This window comes from Dama dama, chromosome 13 (genome assembly GCF_033118175.1).
Source record: "Dama dama isolate Ldn47 chromosome 13, ASM3311817v1, whole genome shotgun sequence".
NCBI classification, from domain to species: domain Eukaryota; kingdom Metazoa; phylum Chordata; class Mammalia; order Artiodactyla; family Cervidae; genus Dama; species Dama dama.
This window is the reverse complement of record NC_083693.1, coordinates 70,970,746-70,998,738: the sequence shown is the minus strand read 5'-3', so window position 1 is coordinate 70,998,738 and position 27,993 is coordinate 70,970,746. Positions and strand designations below refer to the sequence as shown.

General features: G+C 46.4%; 1 protein-coding gene across 4 annotated transcripts in view; it reads left to right on the top strand.

Moving 5' to 3' along the window:
• The window catches only part of BCL11B (BCL11 transcription factor B), a 103,428-nt gene extending 96,385 nt beyond the window's left edge, over nucleotides 1-7,043 (top strand). For all 4 annotated transcript variants that reach the window (XM_061159397.1, XM_061159395.1, XM_061159396.1 and 1 more), the window contains one exon: nucleotides 6-7,043. In XM_061159397.1, the coding sequence (XP_061015380.1) occupies nucleotides 6-2,080 (2,075 nt within the window). In that variant the 3' untranslated portion in view covers nucleotides 2,081-7,043. The remainder of the gene's footprint in view (nucleotides 1-5) is intronic.
• Nucleotides 7,044-27,993: the final 20,950 nt, after the last annotated feature.

Genomic DNA, 27,993 nt, shown 5'->3' with positions numbered 1-27,993 from the left:
CCCAGGTAAAGATGAGCCTTCCAGCTACATTTGCACAACATGCAAGCAGCCCTTCAACAGCGCGTGGTTCCTGCTGCAGCACGCGCAGAACACGCACGGCTTTCGCATCTACCTGGAGCCCGGGCCGGCCAGCAGCTCGCTCACGCCGCGGCTCACCATCCCGCCGCCGCTGGGGCCCGAGGCCGTGGCCCAGTCCCCACTCATGAATTTCCTGGGCGACAGCAACCCCTTCAACCTGCTGCGCATGACGGGCCCCATCCTGCGGGACCACCCGGGCTTCGGCGAGGGCCGCCTGCCGGGCACGCCGCCGCTCTTCAGCCCGCCGCCCCGCCACCATCTGGACCCGCACCGCCTCAGCGCCGAGGAGATGGGGCTTGTCGCCCAGCACCCCAGTGCCTTCGACCGAGTCATGCGCCTGAACCCCATGGCCATCGACTCGCCCGCCATGGACTTCTCGCGGCGGCTCCGCGAGCTGGCGGGCAACAGCTCCACGCCGCCACCCGTGTCCCCGGGCCGCGGCAACCCTATGCATCGGCTCCTGAACCCCTTCCAGCCCAGCCCCAAGTCCCCGTTCCTGAGCACGCCGCCGCTGCCGCCCATGCCCCCCGGCGGCACGCCGCCGCCGCAGCCGCCGGCCAAGAGCAAGTCGTGTGAGTTCTGCGGCAAGACCTTCAAGTTCCAGAGCAATCTCATCGTGCACCGGCGCAGCCACACGGGCGAGAAGCCGTACAAGTGCCAGCTGTGCGACCACGCGTGCTCGCAGGCGAGCAAGCTCAAGCGCCACATGAAGACGCACATGCACAAGGCCGGCTCGCTGGCCGGCCGCTCCGACGACGGGCTCTCGGCCGCCAGCTCCCCGGAGCCCGGCACCAGCGAGCTGACCGGCGAGGGCCTCAAGGCGGCCGACGGCGACTTCCGCCACCACGAGAGCGACCCGTCGCTGGGCCATGAGCCCGAGGAGGAGGACGAGGAGGAGGAGGAGGAGGAGGAGGAGCTGCTGCTGGAGAACGAGAGCCGGCCCGAGTCGAGCTTCAGCATGGACTCGGAGCTGAGCCGCAACCGGGAGAACGGCGGCGGCGGCGGCGGCGGCGGGGTGGCTGGCGTGCCGGGCGCGGGCGGCGGCGCCGCGGCCAAGGCGCTGGCCGACGAGAAGGCGCTGGTGCTGGGCAAGGTCATGGAGAACGTGGGCCTGGGTGCGCTGCCGCCCTACGGCGACCTGCTGGCCGACAAGCAGAAGCGCGGCGCCTTCCTGAAGCGCGCGGCCGGCGGCGGCGGCGGGGGCGGCGGGGACCCGGGCGACGACGACGACGCCGGGGGCTGCGGCGACGCGGGCCCCGGGGGCGCGGTCAACGGGCGCGGCGGCGGCTTCGCGCCGGGCACCGAGCCCTTCCCGGGCCTCTTCCCGCGCAAGCCGGCGCCGCTGCCCAGTCCCGGCCTCAACAGCGCGGCCAAGCGCATCAAGGTGGAGAAGGACCTAGAGCTGCCGCCTGCCGCGCTCATCCCGTCGGAGAACGTGTACTCGCAGTGGCTCGTGGGCTACGCGGCGTCGCGGCACTTCATGAAGGACCCCTTCCTGGGCTTCACGGACGCGCGCCAGTCGCCCTTCGCCACGTCGTCCGAGCACTCGTCCGAGAACGGCAGCCTGCGCTTCTCCACGCCGCCCGGGGACCTGCTGGACGGCGGGCTGTCGGGCCGCAGCGGCACGGCCAGCGGGGGCAGCACGCCGCACCTGGGCGGCCCGGGCCCCGGGCGGCCGAGCTCCAAGGAGGGCCGGCGCAGCGACACGTGCGAGTACTGCGGCAAGGTGTTCAAGAACTGCAGCAACCTGACGGTGCACCGACGGAGCCACACCGGCGAGCGGCCTTACAAGTGCGAGCTGTGCAACTACGCCTGTGCACAGAGCAGCAAGCTCACGCGCCACATGAAGACGCACGGGCAGATCGGCAAGGAGGTGTACCGCTGCGACATCTGCCAAATGCCCTTCAGCGTCTATAGCACCCTGGAGAAACACATGAAAAAGTGGCACGGCGAGCACTTGCTGACTAACGACGTCAAAATCGAGCAGGCGGAGAGGAGCTAAGCGCGTGTGCGCATGTGTGTGTGTGCGCGCGCGCGCGTGCGGGGGGCCCGGGCCCCACCCCGCGCACCTGTACAGTCGCCCCGTCGCCAAGCGAGAGAATGCTGACCTGACACTTGCCTCCGCGTCACCGCCGCTCGGCGCCCCCCGCGGGTCCCCGGGGCCCAGGGGAGGCGGCCCTCCAACCTAACCTGTGTCTGCGAAGTCCTATGGAAACCCGAGGGTTGATTAAGGCAGTAAAAGCAAACAAACAAACAAAACAAAAATTGTGGAGCCTTTTAACTGTGCAATAATTTCTGTATTTATTGGGTTTTGTAATTGTTTTGGCATGTGCAGGTACTTTTTATTGTTATTCTTTCTGTTGAAATTCCTTTAAGAGATTTTGTTGGGTATCCATCCCTTCTTTAGTTGGTTTTTTTTTCCTTCTTCTTTAACCCAGTAGTAGCCTGAGCGATGACTCCTGGGCTCTGTAGAGGGGAAGCTATCTTTTAAATTATAATTTGGGGGGGGGGGGAGGGCGCTGCTTTTTTTGAAATCTAAGCTAAGCATGTGTAATTTCTTGTGAAGAAGCCAACACTTAAATGACTTTTAAAGTTGTTTACTTTTTTATTCCTTCTTTTTTTTGTCCTGAAATAAAAAGTGGCATGCATTTTTGGGGGGGAGGGGGGTGGATGTACAGCGGATAACAATCTTTAAAGTTGTAGCACTTTGTTTCAGAATTGGAATGGAGATGTAGCACTGATGATGTCCTGAGTAAGGGAGGCCTTTTCTGTGTTGACTTCAACCTTGCCATACATAAGGAAACCTTTGAATGGTGGGCTTTCCCTCCCCCCCACCTCCCCAAATACTCAGCACTGCCAGAGAAACAGGAGTTTTTGAGGACTTTACCCCAGGAAATGGCCCAAGAGCGTTCTAAAATTGTGCATTCCCAGCAGATCCCATCCGTTTCTTGGAATGTCAGTGTGCCCTGGAATGCCATCTCTGCTATTTGCCATAGATTAGACTAAATAAAATAGGCTGAGGGTACTTTGGGAGGTAGATAGATGGTGGTGGCTTGCAGTAACACAGAAAGAAAAGAAACCAGCCGTGTTCTTTCAGGCTTCTTCTGGCTTGACCGTTTCTCTCTCTCTTTTTATCACCCTCACCACAGAAATCCTAAGTCATCCGTTGCTACCAGTGACAACAGACCGTTTCTCAAGCAGACAAGTGTCCTGATGGTGACTTGAGGGAAGTTAGTATTCTCTCATGCAATGCACACTGATGACATTATACGGATGGGGTGGGGAATCTTGCCAATCTCAGTTCCCTTTTACTGCAAAGCGGGAAGAGTTCCATCTGAAGGTGCCCAGCGCTACTTCCCAGTTTTTGTGTTTTTTTCCTATCCCGTTAGGTTGGAAGGTACTAAACATTGGACTGTTCAGATTAGACATTTGAATTCTGTTGACCCGCACTTTAAAGCTTTTGTTTGCATTTAAATTAAATGGCTTCTCAACAAGAAATTGCAGCATCTTCTTCTTTTTGGCCCAGAGGTGGGTTAAACTGTAAGGGATGGCTGAGATTGAGTGTCAGTATTGCTAAGCGTGGCATTCACAGTACTGGCACTATAAAGAACAAAATAAAATAATAATTTATTGGACAGTGTTTCTACTGCCATTCAATTTGATGTGAGTGCCTTGAAAACTGATCTTCCTATTTGAGTCTCTTGAGACAAATGCAAAACTTTTTTTTTTTTCTTTTGCAATGAAAAGACTTTTTTAAAAAAAGTAAAACAAGAAAAGTACATTTCTTTAGAAACAAAGCCACATTTACTTTAAATAAATTTTCAAAAATCCTGGTTGAAGACGTGAAAATGCCATAAGACCCAATCAAATGAAGAAATAAACCCAGCACAACCCTGGATATCCATTAGCTGAATTAACCTCAGCCCCTTTTGCCTGTGGGACAACGCTGCTTAGATGTGGAGTGGAGGTGACTTACTGCTGAATTAAAACTCAAGTGACACAAGGTACAAGTTGATATTGTTGAATGAAAAAACAATTCAGGAACAATGGCTAATTTTTTTCTAAAGTTAAATTTAGTGCACTCTGTCTTAAAAATACGTTTACAGTATTGGATACATACAAGGGTAAAAAAAAAAATTGTGTGTATGTGTGTTGGAGCGATCGTTTTTTTCAAAGTTTGCTTAATAGGTTATTAAAAAAAATGCCACAGTGGCTGCGTGTATATTGTTTTCTTTTGGTGACGGGGTTTTAGTATATATTATATATATGAAAATTTCTTGATTACTGTAAAAGTGGACCAGTATTTGTAATAATCGAGAATGCCTGGGCATTTGACAAAACAAGAAAAAAAAAACCCTTTTCTTTTCCTTGAAAATGTTGCAGTAAAATTTAAATGGTGGGTCTATAATAATTTGTTCTTGTCACAGTAACTGTAAAGTCGGAGTTTTAGTAAATTTTTTTCTGCCTTGGGTGTTGAATTTTTATTTCAAAAAAATGTATAGAAACTTGTATTTGGGGATTAAAAGGGGATTGCTACACCATGTAGAAAAAGTATGTAGAAAAAAAAGTGCTTAATATTGTTATTGCTTTGCAGAAAAAAACCCCCCACATTTCTGATCTGTGCTTAATTCTCTCCTCCCACCTCCCTCTGGAATGGATATATTGGTTGGTTCATATGATGTAGGCACTTGCTGTATTTTTACTGGAGCTTGTAATTTTTTAACTGTAAGCTTGTCCTTTTAAAGGGATTTAATGTACCTTTTTGTTAGTGAATTTGGAAATAAAAAGAAAAAAAAAAAAAACAAAAACAAGCAGGCTGCCATAATATATTTTTTTAATTTGGCAGGATAAAATATTGCAAAAAAAAAAATTTGTATGTTAAGTCCTATTGTACAGGAGGAAAAAGAAAAAAAGGGTTGTTTGACAACCTTCGAGGAAAAGAAACAAAAGGAAGTAGCTAAATGCTTTGGTTCACAAATCATTTTAGTTGTATATATTTTTGTCAGAATTGGCCTCTACCAAGGACTGTTTGAAATAGGGCTTCAATCTGAATGCCCTGAACCTTGCATCAAGGCTCCCTGGTGTGGCCACAGCAGACCGGATGGGAAATTCTTTATTCGCGTTGAGTGGAGAAATCAGTTTTTTTGTCGAGATGTCGGTACCATTTCACAGAGCCCTCCCTCCTGTACGAGGCATCTGTAAAGATGTCAGACTTGGGGGAGCGAGCGCACGCCTTCTCTTCACCGCCTCCACCACCACCTCTCCCACCCTTCAGAGCAGAAAGAAATGCAAACCGAGCTTTCTCTAGTCCTTGAGAGAACGTCAAGCAAGCAAGCAACACAAGACAAAAAAAATGTAATAAAGGGAGCTTGCGTGTCAGCCAGGCGCAGGTGACGTGGTCTGCGGCTGGGACCAGGGCAAATTGAATTTCAGGAAGGACTCCCCATCACAGCCAGGACCTTTTAATCTGTGGAGAGTGGTGGCCTGCTGTCTTTCTTACCTGCTCCGCTGCTTTCTCTCCGGAACCTACATTCCGTCAGTTTCCAAATGCCTAGGGCCTGGGACGAATTCGGTGCCTTTCCACAGTTCTTTCTCTTTCCTTCCCGTGTGTTTCCTCTCCATCTTCCCACCTCTGTCAGTCCTTGATGTGCTCATTTTTATATGATTTATTTCTCCCTCTCTGTCCCCCCACCCCCACCCCTCTTTTTTTTTTTTTTTTTTTGTAAAGCCAAGTAGCTTTAAGATAATAAAGTGGTGGTTTTTTGGATGAGGGAATAATACGTTTTAAAAAAATACCTATATCAGGAAGCCATTTTTTATTTCAGGAACTCTAAGAAATCATTATATTTCAGGTTATGAAAGTATAAGCAAGCATCCTTTCGGGCAATTTCTTTACCAAATGCAGAAATATCTCTTCTGGGCGCTTTTCTGTTTAATACGCTTTTCCTCTTGCCACTTACCTTTGCAAAGTAAAAAGAACGGGGGGAGGAGGTGGAAGATCAAGCTGAGATGTTTGTTTCCTACCTGTTCGACCCGAAGACCCACGGGCTGCCCTTTTCTCCGGGTGCCCTGAGGAGGTCCTTGAGCAGCCTCCAAGGCAATCCTCCTGTAGTTACAAAAGCTAGCCAGCTCTCACCAGCTTCCGCAAAGTCACCACGATGCCAGAATCAAGCCATCCTAAAGCACAAAGATTGTGTCTCTGTCGACTGCAGAGAAATGAGCATTTTTGCTTCTCTTTTTTTGTGTTTAAAAAGCCAACACTGAAGCAGATGACCCAGTGAGAGAGGCCCCGGGCCCCAGGGGGATGCAGCCGACCCCAGGCTGGTTTTCCACACTGCCACAACTTGGTTCAAAGTTGCCCCCAATTGGAACCTGCCACTTGCCATTTGAGGGTCTTTCATGGGGGAGGAGGAGGAGGCTGACTTCCTCTAAGCAGCAACGTGAAAAGTAGAGAAGTCAGCCATTCGTTCCGGTCCTAAGTGACGGTCAAGGATTTTTGTGGAACACAGGCAAACCCATGAATTTTGGTGCTCCTTGTATCAGCTCTGCGAAGCAAAGTTACATTGAGTTAAGTTGTTTGCATTTGTACTGGCAAGGCGAAATATTTTTATTACCTTTTCTATTACTTATTGTATGAGCTTTTGTTGTTTACTTGGAGGTTCTGTCTTTTACTACAAGTTTGGAACTATTTATTATTGCTTGGTATTTGTGCTCTGTTTAAGAAACGGGCACTTTTTTTTTTAATTATGGATAAAATGTTGAGATGACAGGAGGTCATTTCAATATGGCTTAGTAAAATATTTATTGTTCCTTTTATTCTCTGTACAAGATTTTGGGCCTCTTTTTTTCCCCTTAATGTCACAATGTTCAGTTCAGCATGTGTCTGCCATTTCATTTGTACGCTTGTTCAAAACCAAGTTTGTTCTGGTTTCAAGTTATAAAAATAAATTGGACATTTAACTTGATCTCCAAACCTTGTCCTTTTCTGTGTCTTTCAAGGGTAGGGGATGGACAGCTTATTTCCAAGGGTGAATTAAAGGTCTTTCTCCATTTTTCTCCTGACTCAAACCCGTTACTCTTGTCTCTGAGAGGACAGGAAATAATGGCATGAGAGACCAGCAGTGCTTTTTCTTTACCCCGGTGAAGCACTGTGATGTGGAACAGTGGTTCTCACTCCCGGTTACACACTGGAATCACGTGAGAGTTTTTCAAAATCCCCGTGTCCAGGCCCCACCCCAGACCATCTTCTATCAGACTCTTTCGAGGTGAGATCTAGGCATTGGTGTTTTTGAAAATGACCCTGGTGACTCGCAAACAGCCAAGTTTGAGACCAAGTGGTTTAGAAGTAAAAGCCGTTGTCTGGGAATAACAAGACTCGGGTCTAGTTTAAATCAGCTAGCATTTCCTGAATTCCCAGGGAGAGCCACTGGGTGAGGCCTTGAGGGGTCAGGAATGAGTGGGACAGAGGTCCTTGGCCTGGTACCCTTGGTTCCCCATCGTGAAGGGAGGCTGTCTGAGTAGAGAGCATCTCCACCCATCCGTGAGTTTGAATGGAATCACACAGGACCACCACCTTCTTCCCGTCCCCCGTGTGAGAGGTTGATAGATCGGAGCATGCTTTCCTTGGGGATAATATCACAGATCCGGAGGAGGAGGCATGGTCTTTAGGAAGGAAATAGCCTTTCACTGGGCTTTTCCCAGTGCTGGGCTTGGAGCAGTCAGCAAGATGGAAGGGGAAGATGACAGCTTCCCATTGGGTTTCAGCCACTTAATAAACCACTGCTTTCTACAAGTGAGAGGCAGAGCCCAGCCCTGAGTGAAAAGAGATCAAAGACCCACTGAGTTCTCAACTACTCTTTTTTTTTTTTTTCTGGTCACGTCCCAAGGCATGTGGGATCCTAGTTGCCCGACCAGGGATCGAACCTGTGTCCTCTGCAGTGAAAGCATGAAGTCTTAAACACTGGGCTGTCAGGGACCACTCTTGACCACTCTTCTTATGTTTCCTGCTCTTTAAAACACAAAACAATGTTCCACTCAAGTCACTTTTCTGCAAACTCACTGGGCACCATCCACAAACCAGGTAGGCAGCCTGGGAATCTTTGCAAGGAGACTTTGCAAAAAATGAAAACACCGAGCTATGTTTATGAAGATGCTGTGTGGGTTCTGCCCAGAGAGGTGATAGCAGGAGTGAGGGTGATGTGTTCCTCTGTGTCCTGTCTCCAGAAAGTCACCATTCTCCCAACGTATCTAAGCACTGGACAGATATGGGTTTAAAGATACAGGTGCTGGATTTAAAACCCAGCACCAAAAATGGAGTGGGTGACCATTCAGGAGAAGCCCTGCCCTGCTTTCTAGGCTGTTTTTGTTTGGTTTTTTGTCCAGTCGCTCAGTTGTGTCGGACTCTTTGTGACCCCATGGACCGCAGCACACCAGGCTTCCCTGTCCTTCACCATCTGCTGGAGCTTGCTTAAACTCACGTTGGTGAGTTGGTGATGCCATCTAACCATCTTGTCCTCTGTCATCCCCTTCTCCTGCCTTCAGTCTTTCCCAGCATCAGGGTCTTTTCCAATGAGTCGGCTCTTCGCCTCAGGTGGCCAAAGTATTGGAGCTTCAGCCTCAGCATCAGTCCCTCCAATCAACAAAATTTCTAGGGTGTAGAGAATAAAAACTCCCTGTGAAGAATTACGTTCTTTTCTGTAGGTCCTGGGCTGCAAGTCTATCCCTCACTGGCTTTAGGATGCCCATGTCTGAGCCATGTGATTTTTCCTGCCTAGAAAACTGAGCAAAAAGCAGAATTGAAATGCTGAGCTGCTTTCTGATTGGAGCACAAGGGAATGTGCTCATTTGGGGAAGAACCTCCATTTTAAGGTTGAGGAGCAAACACCTAAAGTGAGCACTAAACGTGCTTGGGATGATGTGTCATTCACACTCAGCTGGTCCCTTCCAGCCCAGCCCTTCTAAGAAAGCCAAGTTTAGAGATCACCAGCAGGACAAAGGAAAAGCTCCCCTCAGTCCTCGTTATCTCACCAGTGGCTCTGTGACCTCAGGCCAATCCTTTCCCTGTTCTGGGCCTCAGTTTCCCTATCTGTAAAATAGAGTGTTAAGGTCATCTGGAAGGACCCATTTAGCCTTCAGATCAGCGTGACGTGTGCGCAGAGAGGAATAAAATTTGATGGGAAATTTTAAGTCAGAAATGTTCCCTATGTAGCTGGTGAAAATCAGGGTTAGAATGGGTTCTCAAGAACAGAAAATCCCATGTTTTTGGTGGCTGTACCTCGGAGTCACCAGTCTCAAGGCACAGGGTCTCGCCTCCTCTTTGTCTAAGTTGTCCCGAGCATGGCTGGGCATCAGAGCAGGCTGCTAAACACCTCACTCTTGAGCTGTAAGTTCAGCAATTAAAACTGGAAAGCATCCTCTTCTACTTCGGAGGTAAAACAAAATGAATAGAGCTTTTATAAAAAAAAAAATGTTAATGTGATGAAACAGATAATGAAACTTGTAACTTTCAAGCCAGCGAAGATGAAATTCTGACTTTCTTATGTGCTGGTAAAATCTTAGTCACTAATTGCCTGCTCTGCCTAACCTTCAAAACAATTTTATAGGATTCTGGTTAAAGACCATTCAAGATGTGCTAAAGAAGTCAAGGCAGAGCGAGCTTAAAAGTCTATTTAATTCCCAAAGCCAAGACTGAGCTGGAGGTCAGGCCTGGGCACACAGGGAGGTCAGGCCTGGTCTTTGCTCTTGGGAGCCTCCTTGTTTGATGAGAGAGGCTGCAGGATGGGGCAACCATGGGCAGTCAGAGTAGCCTGGAAGAGGCAGGCAGTAATCGGCTGTGGAGAGGGAGGATTCGGGAAATTGTGCTGCTCTTTGAAAGATGTGTGAGGATTCACCAGGAAGATGAGGACAGGTGAGGAGAAATGGCCTGTCTTGCAGAGGGTATGGCGCAGGAAAACGCATGGTTGTTGGAAAAGCACAGTAAAGCCCATGGAGAAGCAAAGTCATATAGTTAGTTGGACCCTGAAAAGCATTTAGCACAAATCCATCTAATAGAGGAATCTTCTCCCAGACCCTAAAGTATAATATATCCATCTGTTCATTTATCCAGCCATCCATCTGTCTGTCTACCTGTCTGTCTATCCACCCATCTGTCTATCCATTCACCCATCTACCTGTCCATCCATCCATCCATCCATCCATCTATCCTCTTTCCTTTTATCCATCCATCTACCTATCTATCCTTTCTATCCATCATCCATCCATTTATTTATCCATCCAGCCAACCATCTACAAGTTGTTCATTAATGAATGTTTATCAAAGATCTATGCTGTGTCAGAGATCCTGCTGGGAAGTTACAGATCAGGAAGACTCACCCCTGCCTTCCTGGGGTTTACCTTTTAGTGGGCAGAATGGGACATCCATCCATCTATTCAGTTATTTATTTCCTTAATGATCCGAGACTTCCTCCTGAGTGCCCCATACTCTTAGGCCTTGAAGATGCAGTCCAGGGCAATTACCTGGGGAGACAGTGAGTGAACCGACAGTCAAGAGTTCTGTCTTTTGGATGGGAGCACAGGGTCCAACAGGAGGCCGGAGGACACGCGTCCTTCATCACAGATTAGGAAACCCAGTCCTTGTTCCGTTGTGTCCTGCCACCATCCAAACTGTCTCCCTGCACTGTGGTTTCCTTCTCACAGGCCACGATCAAAGTACCTGTGTTCCTGTGACCTTTAATAATCAAAGATGTAAAAAATAAGAAACGTCTAGTGTGGGACATATCCCAGGATGTGAACCCCGAGGTCCTGTCTAGAGGTGGGTGGTCACTCTCTCTGTCCAAGCCCCATGATGCTATAATGATCCCAACATGTTGCTCATGGGACAGGCCATGCAAAATATCTTCGGCTCAAGATGCATTGCAGGCTGAAATTTCCAAAGGGTAGGCAGGGTAGGCAGGTCGTGCAGGAAAGCCAGGAGCTACTGAGGATCAGAGATGGTGTCTCTCTCCCCCTTCTTTCTTCCTAGCTCTTCTTCCTTCCTTCCATTGACAAGATTAAAAGCATCTACTCCACGCCCCATGGTACAATGAGGATCTGGTAAGTGAAAGGGAGAAATTCAGGGGTAGACCACAGGTGACACTCCCAGACCTCCAACCTCATCTTTGACTCGCAGCCTGACTCAGTCTTTGGGCCTGCGTTTGGTGGTGTAATTGAGGGTTCCGTTTTGTTGCGTCTATCATGTTTCAACCACGTTCCCCTATCTTCTTTTGAAAGCTCTGGGGTAGTGTGTATTAAGAGCTAAATGATACTGTGGTTATTTGATCTGGTCGTGTTGTTCTCACAACTGTACTAAGTATGTGCTGTGCTTAGTCACTCAGTTGTGTCTGAGTCTTTGCGACCCTGTGGACTGTAGCCCGCCAGGCTCCTCTGTCCATGGGATTCTCCGGGCAAGAACACTAGAGTGGGTTGCCATGCCCTCCTCCAGGGGATCTTCCCAACCCAGGGATCGAAACCAGGTCTCCCACATGACAGGCAGATTCTTTACCATCTGAGCCACCAAACAATTCCTAGAGAGAAGAAGAGTTACATGCCTACAGATGGCCACTTTGACATTTCATTCAATTCCTTTTTAACAGTTTCACAAACTTCTGAGGAGGCTAATAGGAAGTATAATAAAATATAAACAAGAAGCAGAGTTATAAATACATAAGAGATGAAACGATGATCTAGGCATATACACCCATGTAAAAATACAGCCTGGAGAAGCAGGCTATATGTTGCTACACTTAAATCGTAGATCTGAGTCCACATTTCTTGGTAGCTAAAGGGAAAAGAAGAAACATAGACACATTGCTTATTATTCATGAGGAGAAAGCATTCCAGTGAATGACACATATGACAGCAAGATGTTAGAAGTAGCCTCTGTATTCAACAAAGAAGGAGTGAATGAATGAAAAAGAGTTTGTTCAAATGAAATATTTATCTCCATTGGAAATGAGGGGATTGAAGACTTTGGTAATAGTTGAGATGATGTTAACTTTTAGAAGAAGAGAAAATATTCATATGTTGTGATTCCAAATGATCTAGCTAAGTGCAGGTGTGGATCTGACTCCACGGTGATTATGGTTTCTGATCGTGAGTTCATCTTTGTGAGTTTCCCTCTGGGTGAATCTGATGACTTCTGCTATAAAAACTTCCTTTAGAACATATTCATGGCTGTTCTCTGGGGCCCCCACATCTTCAATTGATCTGGAAAGGGAGTGTAAACCTGATCCCACATACACTTGGCCCCGGTGACTTCTTCCACCCAAGGTCCAGAGAGATCACACACTTCTTCCTCGTGTTCCAGAGGGTGTAGCATTTCTTGTCCGGCAGAGCAGTTCTTCAGAATCCAGGCTTTATGAAGAAGGATCCATTCTAGGTGCCCAGGATCACAAGGACGGATGCCAGAGCTCTGGTCCCTTAGTTCAGGCTCTGTTCCTGGACTGGCAACCCACGCACCATGGAGTCTGCTCTCTGCTTTGGCTGTGATTCCTTTTGCTTTCCAGGATCCCCCCTTTTATTGTAGTTGTTTAGTCGCTCAGTCATGTCCGACTGTTTCGAGACCCTATGGACGGTAGGCTGCCAGACTCCTCTGTTCATGGGATTCTCCAGGAAAGAATACTGGAGTCAGTTGCCATACCCTCCTCCAGGGGATCTTCCTGACCCAGGGATCCAACTCGAATCTCCTTCGTGGAAGATGGATTATTTATCACTGAGCCACAGGGAAGGCAAATTACATCCAACTTAATTTTTTAAAAAAATTACAGTTGATTTTATTGTGTTAGTTTCTGGTGTATAGCATAGTGATTTAGCTATATATATATAATATTGTATATATATATATACACAATATATATAACAATATTGTAAGTAAATAAATATATATATATATATATATATATAATTGGGGTTTCCCTGGTGGCTCAGATGGTAAAGAATCCACCTGTGATGGGGGAGACCTGGGTTCAATTCCTGGGTTGGGAAGATCCCCTGGAGAAGGAAATGGCAACTCACTTCAGTATTCTTGCCTGGAGAATCCCATGGACAGAGGAGCCTGGTGGGCTACAGTCCCTGGGGTCGCAAAGAGTCAGACACAACAGAGCAATTAAGTACAGCACAGATATATTCATTTCATATTCTTTTCTATTACTGTTCATTATGAAAGGATTCCCTTGTTTTTGAGTTTAGACACACACACGCAGAAATGCGTGCGTATGCTATATATAACTATGTACCATGTAACTATATACAGTATAACTCTACAACTATAGTTGTATATAAAACTATATATAGGTCTATACAATCATATATATGAAACTATAAGCATATATAGAGTTATATATACAGGTATATAACTACTCTATTGTTATATACACATATGTTTTATATCTGTAGTTATGTATATGTAAGTCTGTGTGTATAACAATATAACAGGAAAATGAGTGTTTGTGACATTTTATTCTTCTGGAACCCTTATCCCTGATTTCTAGCACTTAGCATTGGGAAATAAATATCTCTTTTGATAAGTCCATGTAGTTTATCTTGTGATTGAATCATGTGACTTGTTGCATTTCCCTTCTTGCACAGGAAGCTCCATGTAAATTTAATGTTCAATCATAGAATCTGTATTAGTTTGAGATTAAAAAAATACTCCTCCTTTGATCCATGTGGTGATGTAAAAATATATCCTTCCTGCAATGTTCTATTTTGACAGCCTCATTGGACATGTAGTGGCTTCCCAGGTGACTCAGTGATAAAGAGTCAGAATGCCAATGCAGGGGACCCAGGTTCCGTCTCTGGGTCAGAAAGATCCCCTGGAGGAGGAAATGGCAACCCACTCCAGTATTCTTGCCTGGAGAATCCCATGGACAGAGGAGCCTGGTGGGCTATAGTCCATGTGGTTGCAAAGAGTCAGACACGACTGAGTGCCTAAGCATGCACGGTGGACATGTGATCTTATTGTAATCTCCTCAATTCTTTTTAGAAGATGGTGAGATAGAGAATTGTAGATAAATAGATAACTCCCTCCACCCTTGGGGCTGTTGCAAGACATTCTACTGAAACTACTTCGCTTTCCCCAGACCCCTGAACCTCTCTGTCAATGGTTGGTCCTGACAACCGTGTGATAGCCCTGGTGTTGTCAATCTGAACTGTTTTCAAGGTCTCCAGTACTGTTCTTTGTCGTCTTGTGAACTTGGAAACTTGTGTGCAGAGGAGAGAATGTGGAATTTAGAACTGGATGCACTTGAGACTGAGCAGGAGTCTCGGCTCTGGGGTCTGTGGTCTCTTGGCCTCAGTTTCATATCTGTACTATGGGGACAAGGTCTCCTGACTGCAGAACTGTGAGGGTCGCACAGCATAAGGTAGCCAAGGCCCCTGGTACCTGAAGGTGCCCAGTGAAATTCCACTTGCGGTCCCTTTCTTTTTCGGGTCGTGGTCCCAGCTTCCCAGCAAGCCCTCAGCCATGCCCCCTGTCACCCCAGCCTCTTTGCCTCCTGCCGCCCAGCCCCCCACACCCCTCAGTCTGCAGAGAATCCGAGGTCTCCCACCCTGGACTCCTGGGCCCTGGGAGGGTTCGCCCCCTCCCGCCCCATCCCCACCACTTGTGTGTCTGGGGGCGCCTCGCCGGGCGTAGTCACGGAGACACCCACATGGCCCAGTCCCGAGCTCCTGGCAGCTGGGCAGGGGGTGGCTGGCATGTAGGGAAGGGGCTGCTCTGTGGGCGGGGTACTGAGCCGCCTGGCCTGCCCTTGCTCGTGGGAGGGGCCGGGGCCTGGCAGATGGGAGCCATCATGTTGCACGGTCTCCCTCTGTCTTCCTGTCTCTCTCCTGCTCCCCCGCCTCCCTCGCCCTCCGCTTTCTTGCTCTGTCTGTCGTCGCTGAGTTGCCTCCGTCTCTCCTTCTGTTCTTGCGTCTCTGCTCCTTTCCTCCCTCCCCTGCGCTGTGCACCCAGAGTGCACACACTTCAGGGAGCGTCCCTCTGGGCAAAGACACTGCGCAACACCCATCTGGGTCATCCTGGGGGATCTAGGGACCGGTGACCCTGTCCAGAATCCTGCTGCTCCCTGGAAAAAGCCCCGCAGGCTCCCTGAGGACATAGAGCCCCCTAACCTAACCCAGATGCCAGTTCTCACACTCTTTCTTGTAGGAGTGTGACCCATGGCGCTCAGTCGCTCAGTTGTGTCCAACTGTTTGTGACCCCAGGGACTGCAGCCCGCCAGGCTCCTCGGTCCACGGGATTCTCTAGGCAAGAATACTGGGGTGGGTAGCCATTTCCTACTCCAGGGCTCTTCCTGACCCAGGGATTGAACCTGTGACTCTTGTGTCTCCTGCATAGTCAGGTGGGTTCTTTACCACTGTGCCACCTGGCAAGCCCCCCCACAAAACCCATGGAGCTTGCATTTAAAATACAGACTCCCAGCTCATGCTGCTTGGAGATTCTCAGTCAGCAGGTCTGGGGCCTGGAATATGCATTTTAAATATACATCCTGAGAGATTCTGATGCAGGATATTTGGGGGAGTTCACAGGTGAGAAGCCCCGTGTGGGTCAAATGAGTGCCCATCTCCAGAGCTGACCTCTCCCCAGACCCTGTCCCCATCAGCTCGTGCCTCCTGGCTCATCATCTATGTTTTCTCCCAGGTTTTGCCCCAGCCAGTCCCGTCTCTTCTCAGCCTGTTTCCTTCTGTGCAAACTGGGTGGATGTGTGTCCCCTCCCCCCACAGCATGGTGGAAGGATTGATGAACTGATGCTTGAGGAAAGGCTCTGAAGAATTTACATTCCTAGACGTATGGTAGGAAGTGATGAATATGATAAATGTGTGTGCTCAGCTGAGCCTGACTTTACGACCCCATGGACTATAGCCCACCAGGCTCCTCTGTCCATGGGATTCTCCAGGCAAGAATATTGGAGTGAGCTGCCATGCCCTCCTCTAGGAGATCCTCCCAACCCAGGGATCGAACCTGCATCTCCTAGGACTCCTGCATTGGCAGGCGGATTCTTCAGCATTGAGCCACTGGGGAAGCCCAGATATATTAAATAAACAATCAAATAAATGATGACTACCCCAAGTCCTGGAGATCAACCCTCAGTATTCACTGGAAGGACAGATGCTGACACTCCAATACTTTGGCCACCTGATGTGAAGAGCTGACTCACTGGAAAAGACCCTGATGCTGGGAATGATTGAAGGCGGGAGGAGAAGGGGATGACAGAGGACGAGATGGTTGGATGGCATCACTGACTCAATGGACATGAGTTTGAGCAGGCTCTGGGAGATAGTGAAGGACAGGGAAGCCTGGCATGCTGCAGTCCGTGGGGTCGCAAAAGGTCAGATGTCACTTAGCAACTGAATGATAACTCGGAGTTCACCTCACTGGCCTCTGTGCATCCCTCAGAGGAAGCCTCCCGCCCTGGGAACACCGTAGGCTCTTCTCAGACATGTGGTCTTTCCCCACGATGTCCCTGCCTCCTCTTGGCCCCTCTCCCTCCATGTCCTGCGGGACGCACGGCTCAAGGTCCCCTCCTGCCCCCCAGCTCCTGCACCTCCCGCTTGGCAGACCACCTGATGCTTTCTCACCTACGGACACTTAAGCCCTGGCGTGGTCCCCTGCGGCGTTTAGTATCCTGAGTCCTGAAGGCCTATGGGTTTGGGAAGGAGGAGGTGTCCCACTGTGCTCGGTGGAGGGACACCCACCTGTCGGAGGGGGAGTGCAAAATCCCAGCAATCAGCTGCCTGCCCCTCTGAGCCAGCAGCCAGGGAGGAGGTCAAAGCCAGGGGCGAGACCACCAGGTCCCTGGCACCTCCTTATGCCATAAGCCTTCTTCTCTGAGCCCCCTCTGATGATAGAACCCTTTGGGGATCATCTCCACTGTAGCCACTGCCTTCCTTCTGGGCCTCGACTAGAGCATCCCTCATGGGTCCCTTGATGTTAGCTCTGAGGCTGGATGTCTTGGGTGGGGATCCCAGTCAGCTTCTTTCTCTACCAGTGACCACCTGGGGCCTCAGTTTCCTCACCTGTAACACGTGGGTAATAATGCTACTGATGTCCTGCAGTTGTTCCTGTGAGCTGTGAGAGTCGGTCAGTGGTGTCTGACTCTTTGCGACCCCATAGACTATACAGTCCATGGAATTCTCCAGGCCAGAATACTGGAGTGGGTAGCCTTTCCCTTCTCCAGGGGATCTTCCCAACAGAGGGATTGAACCCAGGTCTCCCACATTGCAGGTGGATTCTTTACCAGCTGAGCCACCAGGGAAGCCCAAGAATGCTGGAGTGGGTAGCCTATCCCTTCACCAATGGATCTTCCTGATCCAGGAATTGAACCGGGGTCTCCTGCGTTGAAGGCGGATTCTTTACCAGCTGAGCCACCAGGGTAAATAAGATATGGCACGCAGTGTGCTCACACGGTGCACTGAGTCAACACTCAATAAGCACCAGTGCGTCAGTCAGGATCGTTCACTGCTGACACAATCTCAAAATCCCAGTGATTCATTCTATGATGATTAAGGTTGATTTCTTGTTAATGTCACAGTCCCATAAAGTGGCTGCTGGGCAGCTTCCTATGGAGAGATTCAGGGATTCCAGTCTGTTCTTTCTCGTTTTGCTGACATGTTCTTGAACAGGGGTAGTCACCGGCAGCTGTTTAAATCCAAATTAATTTTTAAAATCAATAAAATTAAAGACTCAGTTCCTCAGTTGCACTGGCCACCTTTCAAGGGCTCAGTAGCCACATGTGACCAGTGGCCTCAAATCGGGCAGCCTAGACAGGACATATCCACCTCTGCCGATTAGAGTCTCCTCGGGGGTCTCTGCTGGATCCTTGGCGTTGAGCCATCAGCATTGGGAGATATGGAGAGTCACACGCAGGTGGTCTGCTGCGTCAGGGCTGGGGGTGGAGAGAATCACTTCTGTCCCCGTCCCCTTGACCAGGCCAAATGACATGGCCTCAACCTAACCTCAGAGGGCACTGCGGAGGCTTCACCCTGGCGTTCTCCATCACAGCTGGGTTCCATGTACCTGCTGCATTCTACCCCCTTCCCTTTCATTTCTCAGCCTCACCTCATGTGGTCCCCAGGAGGGAGGGCACAGATTTCCCGGGGCTCTCTCAGAAGAGGAAGGAACCCTCTTTCCTAGAATTCCCCAGCTGCCTTTCCGTCCCCTCTCATTGGCCTGAGAGAGAAGGCAGAGCTATCGGTCCGTGTGGCTGTTCTTGAATCAGTTCCTGGTCCGGAAGAAAGTCAGGTGCTGGTTAATCCTGATTTTCTCAATCAACCAGGATGGCAAGGTGTGGGGCGGACTAGGATGGGAATGGAGGGGGCCTGTTTCCACCCCACCCCAGATTATAGCTGCCACCCAGTGAGGGAAGGGGAGGAGATGCTGGGGAGAGACCCCATAGCCCTCTGGTGTGCCTGCTCCAGGCCGGGTCCTCTGCTGGGCACTGGGTTGGGGGGGAGTCCTTCTGACCTCAGCATGAGGTCTCTGCCACCAGCGACTTTGGATATTTGCAGGGAATGACGTTGGAGAACCCAGCCCAGATGAGGGTCAGCATGGGGACCCTTGGGAAGGGTAGAATGGCACAGAATCTCTAAGCACGTCCCCTGGGGCCTAAGGAATCTTGAGGCTTAATGTTTAGATGCTCTGACTTTTGTGCTTTTTGAGACAATTGGCCACCTCAGATTTTCCCCAGGGGTGATCATGTGTTAGCCTGACCGCGGCTCCTTCCTCTTTGCTTTTGGATTCCTTCCTCCTCCGCTTCGCCCAGACTAGCAGCCTCATCCGCTTCCCTCCCTCAGCTAGGTATTAGCATCCCAGGTAGTTTTTCATATTTTTCTCCCTAATGAATGCAGAGTGCTTTATTTATTTATTTATTTTGTCAGAAGGCGCCCAAGCATTTAGCAGTTACCAATGATCAACAGTACATTTTGCAAACAAGTCATAAATTTTAACAGCAATTTGTCTACGAATTGTGACCTTTTGATGATGTATTTGATTTTTCCCGAGAAGTTGAACTTCTTTGTCATCCAAGTTTGATTCATATTTTAATTTTTTTAAAAGCAAATGGTCTGTATAACACATTGCCACATTGAGCTGATTGCAAATGCTATTTGGGTTGCAGTCAATATTTTTAATTTATGCCATGCAAGATACACAGGGAGCCCCCGGCCCACTTTACCAACAGCTGCAAATCCACACATCTCTGCCTCTGACATTTTATACTCCGTAGTTTTCTTAATGTTATATGGATTTTTTTTTTTTTTTTAAAGGGAGGGTAATTTATGCCAGTGCCTTTTAATGAGGCACCTTTAACCAAAGATAAAACACGTCCTTCTTCCTCCAGATTCCACCCTTTCGGCCTGGGTTGTTGCAGATCATTTTCCTATGGAAAAGGTTGTCGTCTCCCTGAATCCCCCAACTGGTGCATTCCTGTGTGTTAATTACCTCAGGACGAGAGTGGCTCAGAAGCAATCATCTTTGTTTGTTAACACACCCTCCCTGTGCCACCACTTCCATAAATAAAACATAACTGAGATTACAATGTCATGCTTGCTGGGACTCCAGACCCTGGTAACCGCTCTAGCACAGCACACCAGGCATTCCCCCGGCAGCCGGCGGCCACTGCCATGCGGTGGGGCCAGGACAGCTTCTCATTTCTCCGTCATCTCATGCCCACCATGCTTCCCTGGTGGGTTAGTTGGTAAAGAAGCTGCCTGCCTGCCAATGCAGGAGGCCCAAGTTCGATCCCTGGGTCGGGAAGATCCCCTGGAGAAGGGAATGGCTACCAAGAATACTCCATTATTCTTGCCTGGAGTATTCCATGGTCAGAGAAGCCTGGTGGGCTGCAGTCCATGGGGTTGCAAAGAGTTAGATATGACTGAGGGATTGGCACTTTCACTTTCACGCCCACCAGGTGCTGGCCAAGTCTGTGATTCCGGGATGGCCAGCAGGGAGCTGACTTTGTTGCTCCTCTAACTTAAAAGAGTTAGGCTTACCAGTCAGGATGGCTGCTATCCAAAAGTCTACAAGCAATAAATGCTGGAGAGGGTGTGGAGAAAAGGGAACCCTCTTACACTGTTGGTGGGAATGCAAACTAGTACAGCCGCTATGGAAAACAGTGTGGAGATTTCTTAAAAAACTGGAAATAGAACTGCCATATGACCCAGCAATCCCACTTCTGGGCATACACACTGAGGAAACCAGATCTGAAAGAGACACGTGCACCCCAATGTTCATCGCAGCACTGTTTATAATAGCCAGGACATGGAAGCAACCTAGATGCCCATCAGCAGATGAATGGATAAGGAAGCTGTGGTACATATACACCATGGAATATTACTCAGCCGTTAAAAAGAATTCATTTGAACCAGTCCTAATGAGATGGATGAAGCTGGAGCCCCTTATACAGAGTGAAGTAAGCCAGAAAGATAAAGAACATTACAGCATACTGACACATGTATATGGAATTTAGAAAGGTGATAACGATAACCCTATATGCAGAACAGAAAAAGAGACACAGAAATACAGAACAGACTTTTGAACTTTGTGGGAGAATGTGAGGGTGGGATATTTCAAAAGAACAGCATGTATACTATCTATGGTGAAACAGATCACCAGCCCAGGTGGGATGCACGAGACAAGTGCTCCGGCCTGGTGCACTGGGAGGACCCAGAGGAATCGGGTGGAGAGGGAGGTGGGAGGGGGGATCGGGATTGGGAATACATGTAAATCCATGGCTGATTCATATCAATGTATGACAAAACCCACTGGAAAAAAAAATAATAATTAAAAAAAAAAAGAAAAAAAAATAAATAAACTAATAACCTTCTAAAAAAAAAAAAAAAAAAAGAGTTAGGCTTGTTAAATACCCAATGGTATTTTTAGTAGCTTGCAAGGGGCCCGAGTGGATAAACAGAATGCAAAACTGAAGTCAGGAATTTCCCATGAAAGTTTAGTGGGAATATCTGATGCCACCCACAGACAGTCATGCACTGATTTATTCATTCCAGTTCTTTGTTCCACACACACACATAAGAAAAAAGATAAAGAGATGGCCGATAAGAAAGACATTTAGTAAACTAGAATAATATGAGTAATGCAATTAGGGCAAATGTTGCTTTAAATAGAGGAAGTGGGAATAAAAACACTCAAGACAGAGGGTTCTAAAGTTTGGCAAGTTTGTCTCTGAGCTTCCTGGCTCCCAAAGAGAAAAGGGACATATAGCTTGGTGTCGCTGGTGTGAGAAGAGCTATTGTAGTGTTTCAAGGGAAGCAGAGTGTTTCCTGTACTTTAATCTGAAAACAGTCTCTCTAATGAATCCTTGTATGGAGTTGTGTTTCTCACTGTGTGGTCCACTGTCCACTGGTGGGAAGTAAGGGGCTCCTGGAAAGTCTCAAACTAATTTGAAATGCACATTCTAGTCTAGTTCTTAGTCATGAATGATGGACAAGCCCATTTTTTTATTGTTGGCTTATTTTTATTTTTATTTTATTATGCATGGCTGATGTTTACTTATCAGTAATGCATTGAGTTCTTAAAAGTTACCAAATGTAGTCCTCATAAAGTAAATTTAGTACGTTACTGGAGTTGACTAAGAGCTTAGCATTCCATCAAGGAGCCTGACTTCCCACCAATATTCCAAATTCCTGTAGATCAAACATAGGTAAAGAGTTGAAATTTCCTTAATTTGAGCTTCCCAGATGGCTCAGTGGTCAAGAATCTGCCTTCCAATGCAGGAGACAAGGGTTTGATCTCTCGTCTGGGAAGATCCCCTGGAGAAGAGAATGGCAACCCACTCCAGTATTCTTGCTTGGAGAATCCCATGGACAGAGGGGCCTGGTGGGCTACAGTACATGGGATTGCAAAGAGTCAGACATGACTGAGTGACTAAGCATGCAGCATACATTTTTTCTTTAGTGAATTATCAGTGTGGTCTTTAATTCATGCTCTTTTCATTGGTTTCTAGTTTCACATTGGTAAATATATTGGTAGAATAGCTTTTAGGTTTTCATTTTGTTAATCTTTTTTTTTTCTTGGTGATTGCTTTGAAAAATGGCAATGGGAAAGGTAATGTACTTCAAGATCATTTATTCCACTTAAGTGGACCTCAGACAAGAGTTGACTATCATCTATAAAAGCGTCCCTGATAACCCTCAACACTGCGGTGGTGGGGATGGTTTAGTTGCTAAGTCATGTCCAACGCTCGAGATTCCAAGGACTGTAGCCCGCCAGGCTCCTCTGTCCATGGGATTTTCCAGGCAAGAATACTGGAGTGGTTTGCAATTTTCTTCTCCAGGGGATCTTCCCAACGCAGGGACTGAATCTGGGTCTCCTGCACTGCAGGCAGATTCTTTACCGACTGAGCCACCAGAGAAGTTCCCAACACTGTACCCATAGCAATGTAATTTATGAAGAGGGTGTAATAATTCTAAATGCATATGTATTTAACAGTAGAATTTTATGTGCAGAAAACCTGAAGCAATTGAAAAGATAGATAAATCTATAATTACAATGGAAATTTAATACTTCTCTCTTGATACTGGATAGAACAAATAGAAAATGAAAAAGGATGTAGAAGACTTTACTACTAACAAATAATATCACTTCACCTAACTGACATTGGTAGAACATGTCAACAGCAAAAGCAAAATACATGTTCTTTTTTAGAACACAAGGAATATTCGTCAAGATAGATGATATCCTGGGCTATAATAACAAGTTCCAATAAACTTTAGTGATTATAAAACATAATAATATGTTTTATAAATACAATAGGATAAAATTTAAGTTAATAACAAAAGAGATTTGGAATATTTGCTAAGTACGTAGAAAGTAAATCTCACACTTCAGGAATCATACATCAAAGAAGAAATCACAAGGAAATTTTAAAAATATTTTGCTATGAATAAAATTGTAAGCAAAACATAAAATTTAGTGAGACACAGCTAGAGCAGTGCTTAAAGAGAAATTTACAGTGTTAAATATTTATTTGAGGAAAAATCTCTCAGATCAGTGACTTAAGTCTTCCACTTTAAGAAATTAGAAAAAACATAGCAAACTAAACAAAAAAGAATCAGTGAAAAGAAAATAAAGATAAGAGCAGGAAGCACTGAAATAGAAAACAGAAAAGCAATAGAGAAAAAGCAGTAAGACCAAAATCTAGTTCTTCGTGTGATCAATAAAATTGGTAAGTCTATAGCTAGACTCATTAGGAAAAGGAGAGAAGACAGACATTATCAGTATCAAGAATGAGAGAAGGCATAGCTACATGTCCTGCAGATATTAAAATAATAATAAGAGAATGCACCTTAACACCTTAATGCAGATATATTCCACAACTTACACGAAATGGACAAGTTCCTTTAAAATACACAAGCTACAAAAGCTCACTCAAGGAGAAATAGACAAGCTAAATAACTCTACATCTAGTAAATAAATTGAATTTGTAGTTAAAAACTTTCCCACAAAAATAAACAAACAAAAAGTCCTCCAGTCTCAGCTGGCTTCATTGGTGAATTCTGTCATTTAAAAAAGAAATAATATTAATTGCATGCAACTCTTGCTGTAAATAGGAGAGGGTGTAATATGACTTATTTCATGAGACTGGCTTTACCCTGATACCGAAACTACTTGAAGATATTACAAGAAAGACTACAGACTAATATCCTTCTTGGATATACAAATCTTTAACAAAATTTTAACCAACTGACTCCAGTAATATATAAAATGACAGTGCATCATGACCAAGTGGGTTTTATACCTGGAATTAAAACATCAGTGAATGGACTGATGATCAAGCTGCAGCGCCAATGCTTTGCTCACCTGATGTGAAGAGCCGACTCATTGGAGAAGACTCTGATGCTGGGAAAGATTGAAGGCAAAAGGAGAAGAGGGCCTCAGAAGATGAGATGGTTAGAGAGCATCACCAACTCAATGGACACGAATTTGAGCAAATGTTGGCAGGTAGTGAAGGATAGGGGAGCCTGATGTGCTGCAGTCCATGGGCTCACAAAGAGTTGGACACGACTGAGCTACTGAACAACAACAGAAATCCTTAGCAAACTAGCAATAGAAAGAAACTTTCTAAGTTAGCTTATAGCATCCCACTTGATGGTGAAAAACTGGATGCTTTTCCTAAAGATTAAGAACAAGGTGAAGATGTCTGCTTTACCATTTCTGTTCATCATTACACGTGTGGTTCTAGACAATGACACAAGGTATGAAGAAGAAGTAAACACCATATGAACCAGAAAGGAAGAAATACAACTGTTTCTTCCCAGATGACACTATCTTCCACATAGAATATCCCAAAGAATACAAAAAAGCTAACAGAACTGGTAAGTGAGATTGGTAAGGTTGCAGAATATCAGGTTAATATGCAAAAGTCAGTGGTACTCCTATAAATACCATTAAATAGTTGCTATTTAAATTTTAAAAAGCAATACAAGCATACTTTATTTCATGGTGCTTCACTTTATCGAACTTCACAGACATTGCACCTTTCGTAAATGGAAGGTTTGTGGCAGCTCCACACCCAGCAAGTCTATAGGCACCATTTTCCCAACAACATTTACCCACTTGCAGTCTCTGCATCACATCTGGTACTTCTCACAATATTTCAAACTTTTAAATTCTTATTGAATTTGTTATGGTGATCTGTGATCAGTCATGTTTGATGTTAGTATGACTTGCTGAGCGGTCAAATGATGGTTAGTGTTTTTCAGCAGTAAAGCTATTTTTCAATTAAAGTATGTGCTTTTTAAAGACATAATGCTATTGCACACTTACTAGACTACAGTATCCCCTTCATGAATCACAGCCTTGTCATGGTGAAGGGTCTTGTGTAACTCAATGAAGCTGAGCCACACCATGCAGAAACACTTGCTCCCTGGAAGACAGGCTAAGACAAACCCAGACAGTGTATTAAAAAGCAGAGATATCACTTTGCTGACCAAGAACTGGACAGTCAAAGCTAGGGTTTTTCCAGTAGTCATGTACAGATGTGAGAGTTGGACCATAAAGAAGGCCGAGTGCTGAAGAATTGATGCTTTTGAATTGTGGTGCTGGAGAAGACTGTTGAGAGTCCCTTGGACTGCAAGGAGATCAAACCAGTGAATCCTAAAGGAAATCAACCCTGAATGTTCATTGGAAGGACTGATGCTGAAGCTGAAGCTCCAATACTTAGGCCACCTGATGCTAAGTGACTCATTGGAAAAGACCCTGATGCTGGGAAAGGTTGAGGGCAGGAGGAGGAGGGGGCAGCAGAGGATGAGATGGTTGGATGGGATCACCAACTCAATGGACATGAGTTTGAGCAAAGTCCGGGAGATAGCGGAGGACAGAGAAGCCTGGTGTGCTGCAGTCCATGGGGTTGCAAAGAGTCGAACACAACTTAGTGATTAAACAACAACAGCAAGACTGCAGTGTAGTGTAAGCACCACGTTTGTATGCACTGGGAAACCAAACAGCTCACGTGACTTCACTTTATTCTGATGTTTGCTTTGCAGTGGTGGTATGGAAACTGAACCAGCAATATCTCCGAAGTCTGCCAATATACGATTATATCAAACCAAGATATTTCAAGGAATAAATTTAACAACAAAAAAAATGCATGTGCATACACTAAACACTACACAACACTGCTGAGAGAAATTAAAGAAGATTGAAATAAATGAAGAAATATACTATGGTCATAGGTTGCAAAACTCACTATTTGGTCTCCCTATGTTTATCTCGGTTTTCAAAACAATCCTAGCTGAAATTCCAGCAGGCTTTCTAAAGTAGAAATTGACAATCTAAGATTCACATAGAGGGACTTCCTTGGTGGTCCAGTGGCTAAGACTTGGCGCTCCCCACGCAAGAGGCCCAGGTTCGACCCTTGGTCAGGGAACTAGATCCGACATGCTGAAACCAAGAGTTCCCATGCCACAGCTAAAAGATCCTGCATGCCGCAGTGAAGGTCAAAGATCTCCTGTGCAGCAACTAAGGCCTGGCACAGCCAAATAAATGCATAAGTAAATATTTAAAAAATTACTAGGATGGGACGTCCCTGGTGGTCTAGGGGCTAAGAATGCTCTTTCCAATGAGATGGATGCGGGTCTGATTCCTGGTCGGGAACCAAGATCCCACATTCTGTGGGGCAACCAAGTCCACATGCCGCAGCGACAGAGCTCTCGCGCTGTAGAAACTGTGCTCCTCAACAAGAGAAGGCCTTGCATTGGAACTAGAGAGAAACTGCTGGGAGTCGCAACTAGGGAGAGTCGACGTGCTGCAACCAAGACCCCATGCAACCAAAAGCAAAAAAAATTATTAGGGGATCGAGACTACTAGGGGCCCTCCTGAAGGCTGGCTAGTCCACCGCCTACCAAGAGAACTGAGAATTAAGCGTATTAGGTTTAAAACATTTCCCTGGCATGTTGTAAATGTTAAAAAAAAAAAAATTGTTGGCCAACATAACTCTTAGAAACAAAATAAACAATAAATAAATAAAATTTATGTAGAAATATTAAGGACTCAGCTTAAATATTTTTGTAGGAAATTGGAGCACTCTAATCACCGGATTTCAAAATTTACTCTAAAATTATGATAATCAAGAGTGTTGGTATTGCTGTAAAAGTGGATTTACAGATCAGTGGGATAGAATGCGGAGCTCAGAAATAGAACCACACACACATATTCACTTGGTTTTTGACATTGGTCCCAAGGTAATACCCATATGCCAAAAATGAACCTAATTTCTTACTTCCTACCTCAAAATTAACACCATGGATCACAGGCTTCAATGTAAGAGCTAAAATTATAAAACTTAAAAAAAAAATAGGAGAAACATCTTTATGACCTTGTATTAGTTAGGGAAATTTCTAGATCATAAAATTAATTCATAAATATTGCTATGAAATTACTTTGGAGTAGGCTGAAAATAAACAATTGTAGCCCTGGTACCCATGTCAATGTGTGGGGTAGACTTGGGTGGACTGATTCAATGTCTGATAACAGGGTGATGTTGGGATTACACCCCACCTTTCCAGGCAGGCAGTTATGAGAGAGAAATGAATGAAATGCTCCTTATGGGCTTACTGTTCCCTATGCACTGATTCCTAGGCACCAGTTTCTATTTTTTAGAATAATTATCATTATTTTTTGTAAAATGATGCATGCTCTTTATTTTGAAAATGTAAGCAATACATAACAGTGCAAAGGTGAAAGGAAAGCAGTCTCAAACCTCACAAATCCTGTGTCTCACCCCACCCTCAAACGAGCATCATTAACATTAAGTTGCCATCATTCAAGATTCTCTTTATACATAAACCAGGAAGAAGTGTGAGTGGTCCTTAGCCATGTCACTTCACAGTGAAAGAGAGAGGTTTAGAAAGATGTTTCTAAGGTTAAAAGAAAAAAGGCATGCTATCTCAGATGGGTCACTTCACCTTCAACGCCTCTGTCTCCTCCTCGCTGAAAAAGACAGATGACACGTATCACAGACTTGTTATGAGGATCAAATGAGATGACACAGGCAAGGCACCTGGCCTGATGGGGGTGCTCTGAAAACTCCCTACTCACATCCTTTTCTTCCCCACGGTTAAGCAGATGAATCAAGACTGTGGGTGATGTAGGTCTGAGTCCTGGTGGGGAACAGTTGACACCCTCAGAAGGGGGGCTGGAGAAAGTTTAAGGAGAGGACATTTACAGAGTTGTGGGCAAAGCTAAGTGAAACCAACACAGGCTGGTGAGTGTCCCAGGACAGGGGCCCATGATGAGAAGCCCTTGCCAGGCCTGGGAGAGCAAGGGGACAGGGACCCCTAGAGAGGGGCAGAGAGATAGGAGCTGTGGCCTTTGGCAGAAGAACCACTGTGTCAAAGTCTGGTATTCACACAGGCTGATCCTCC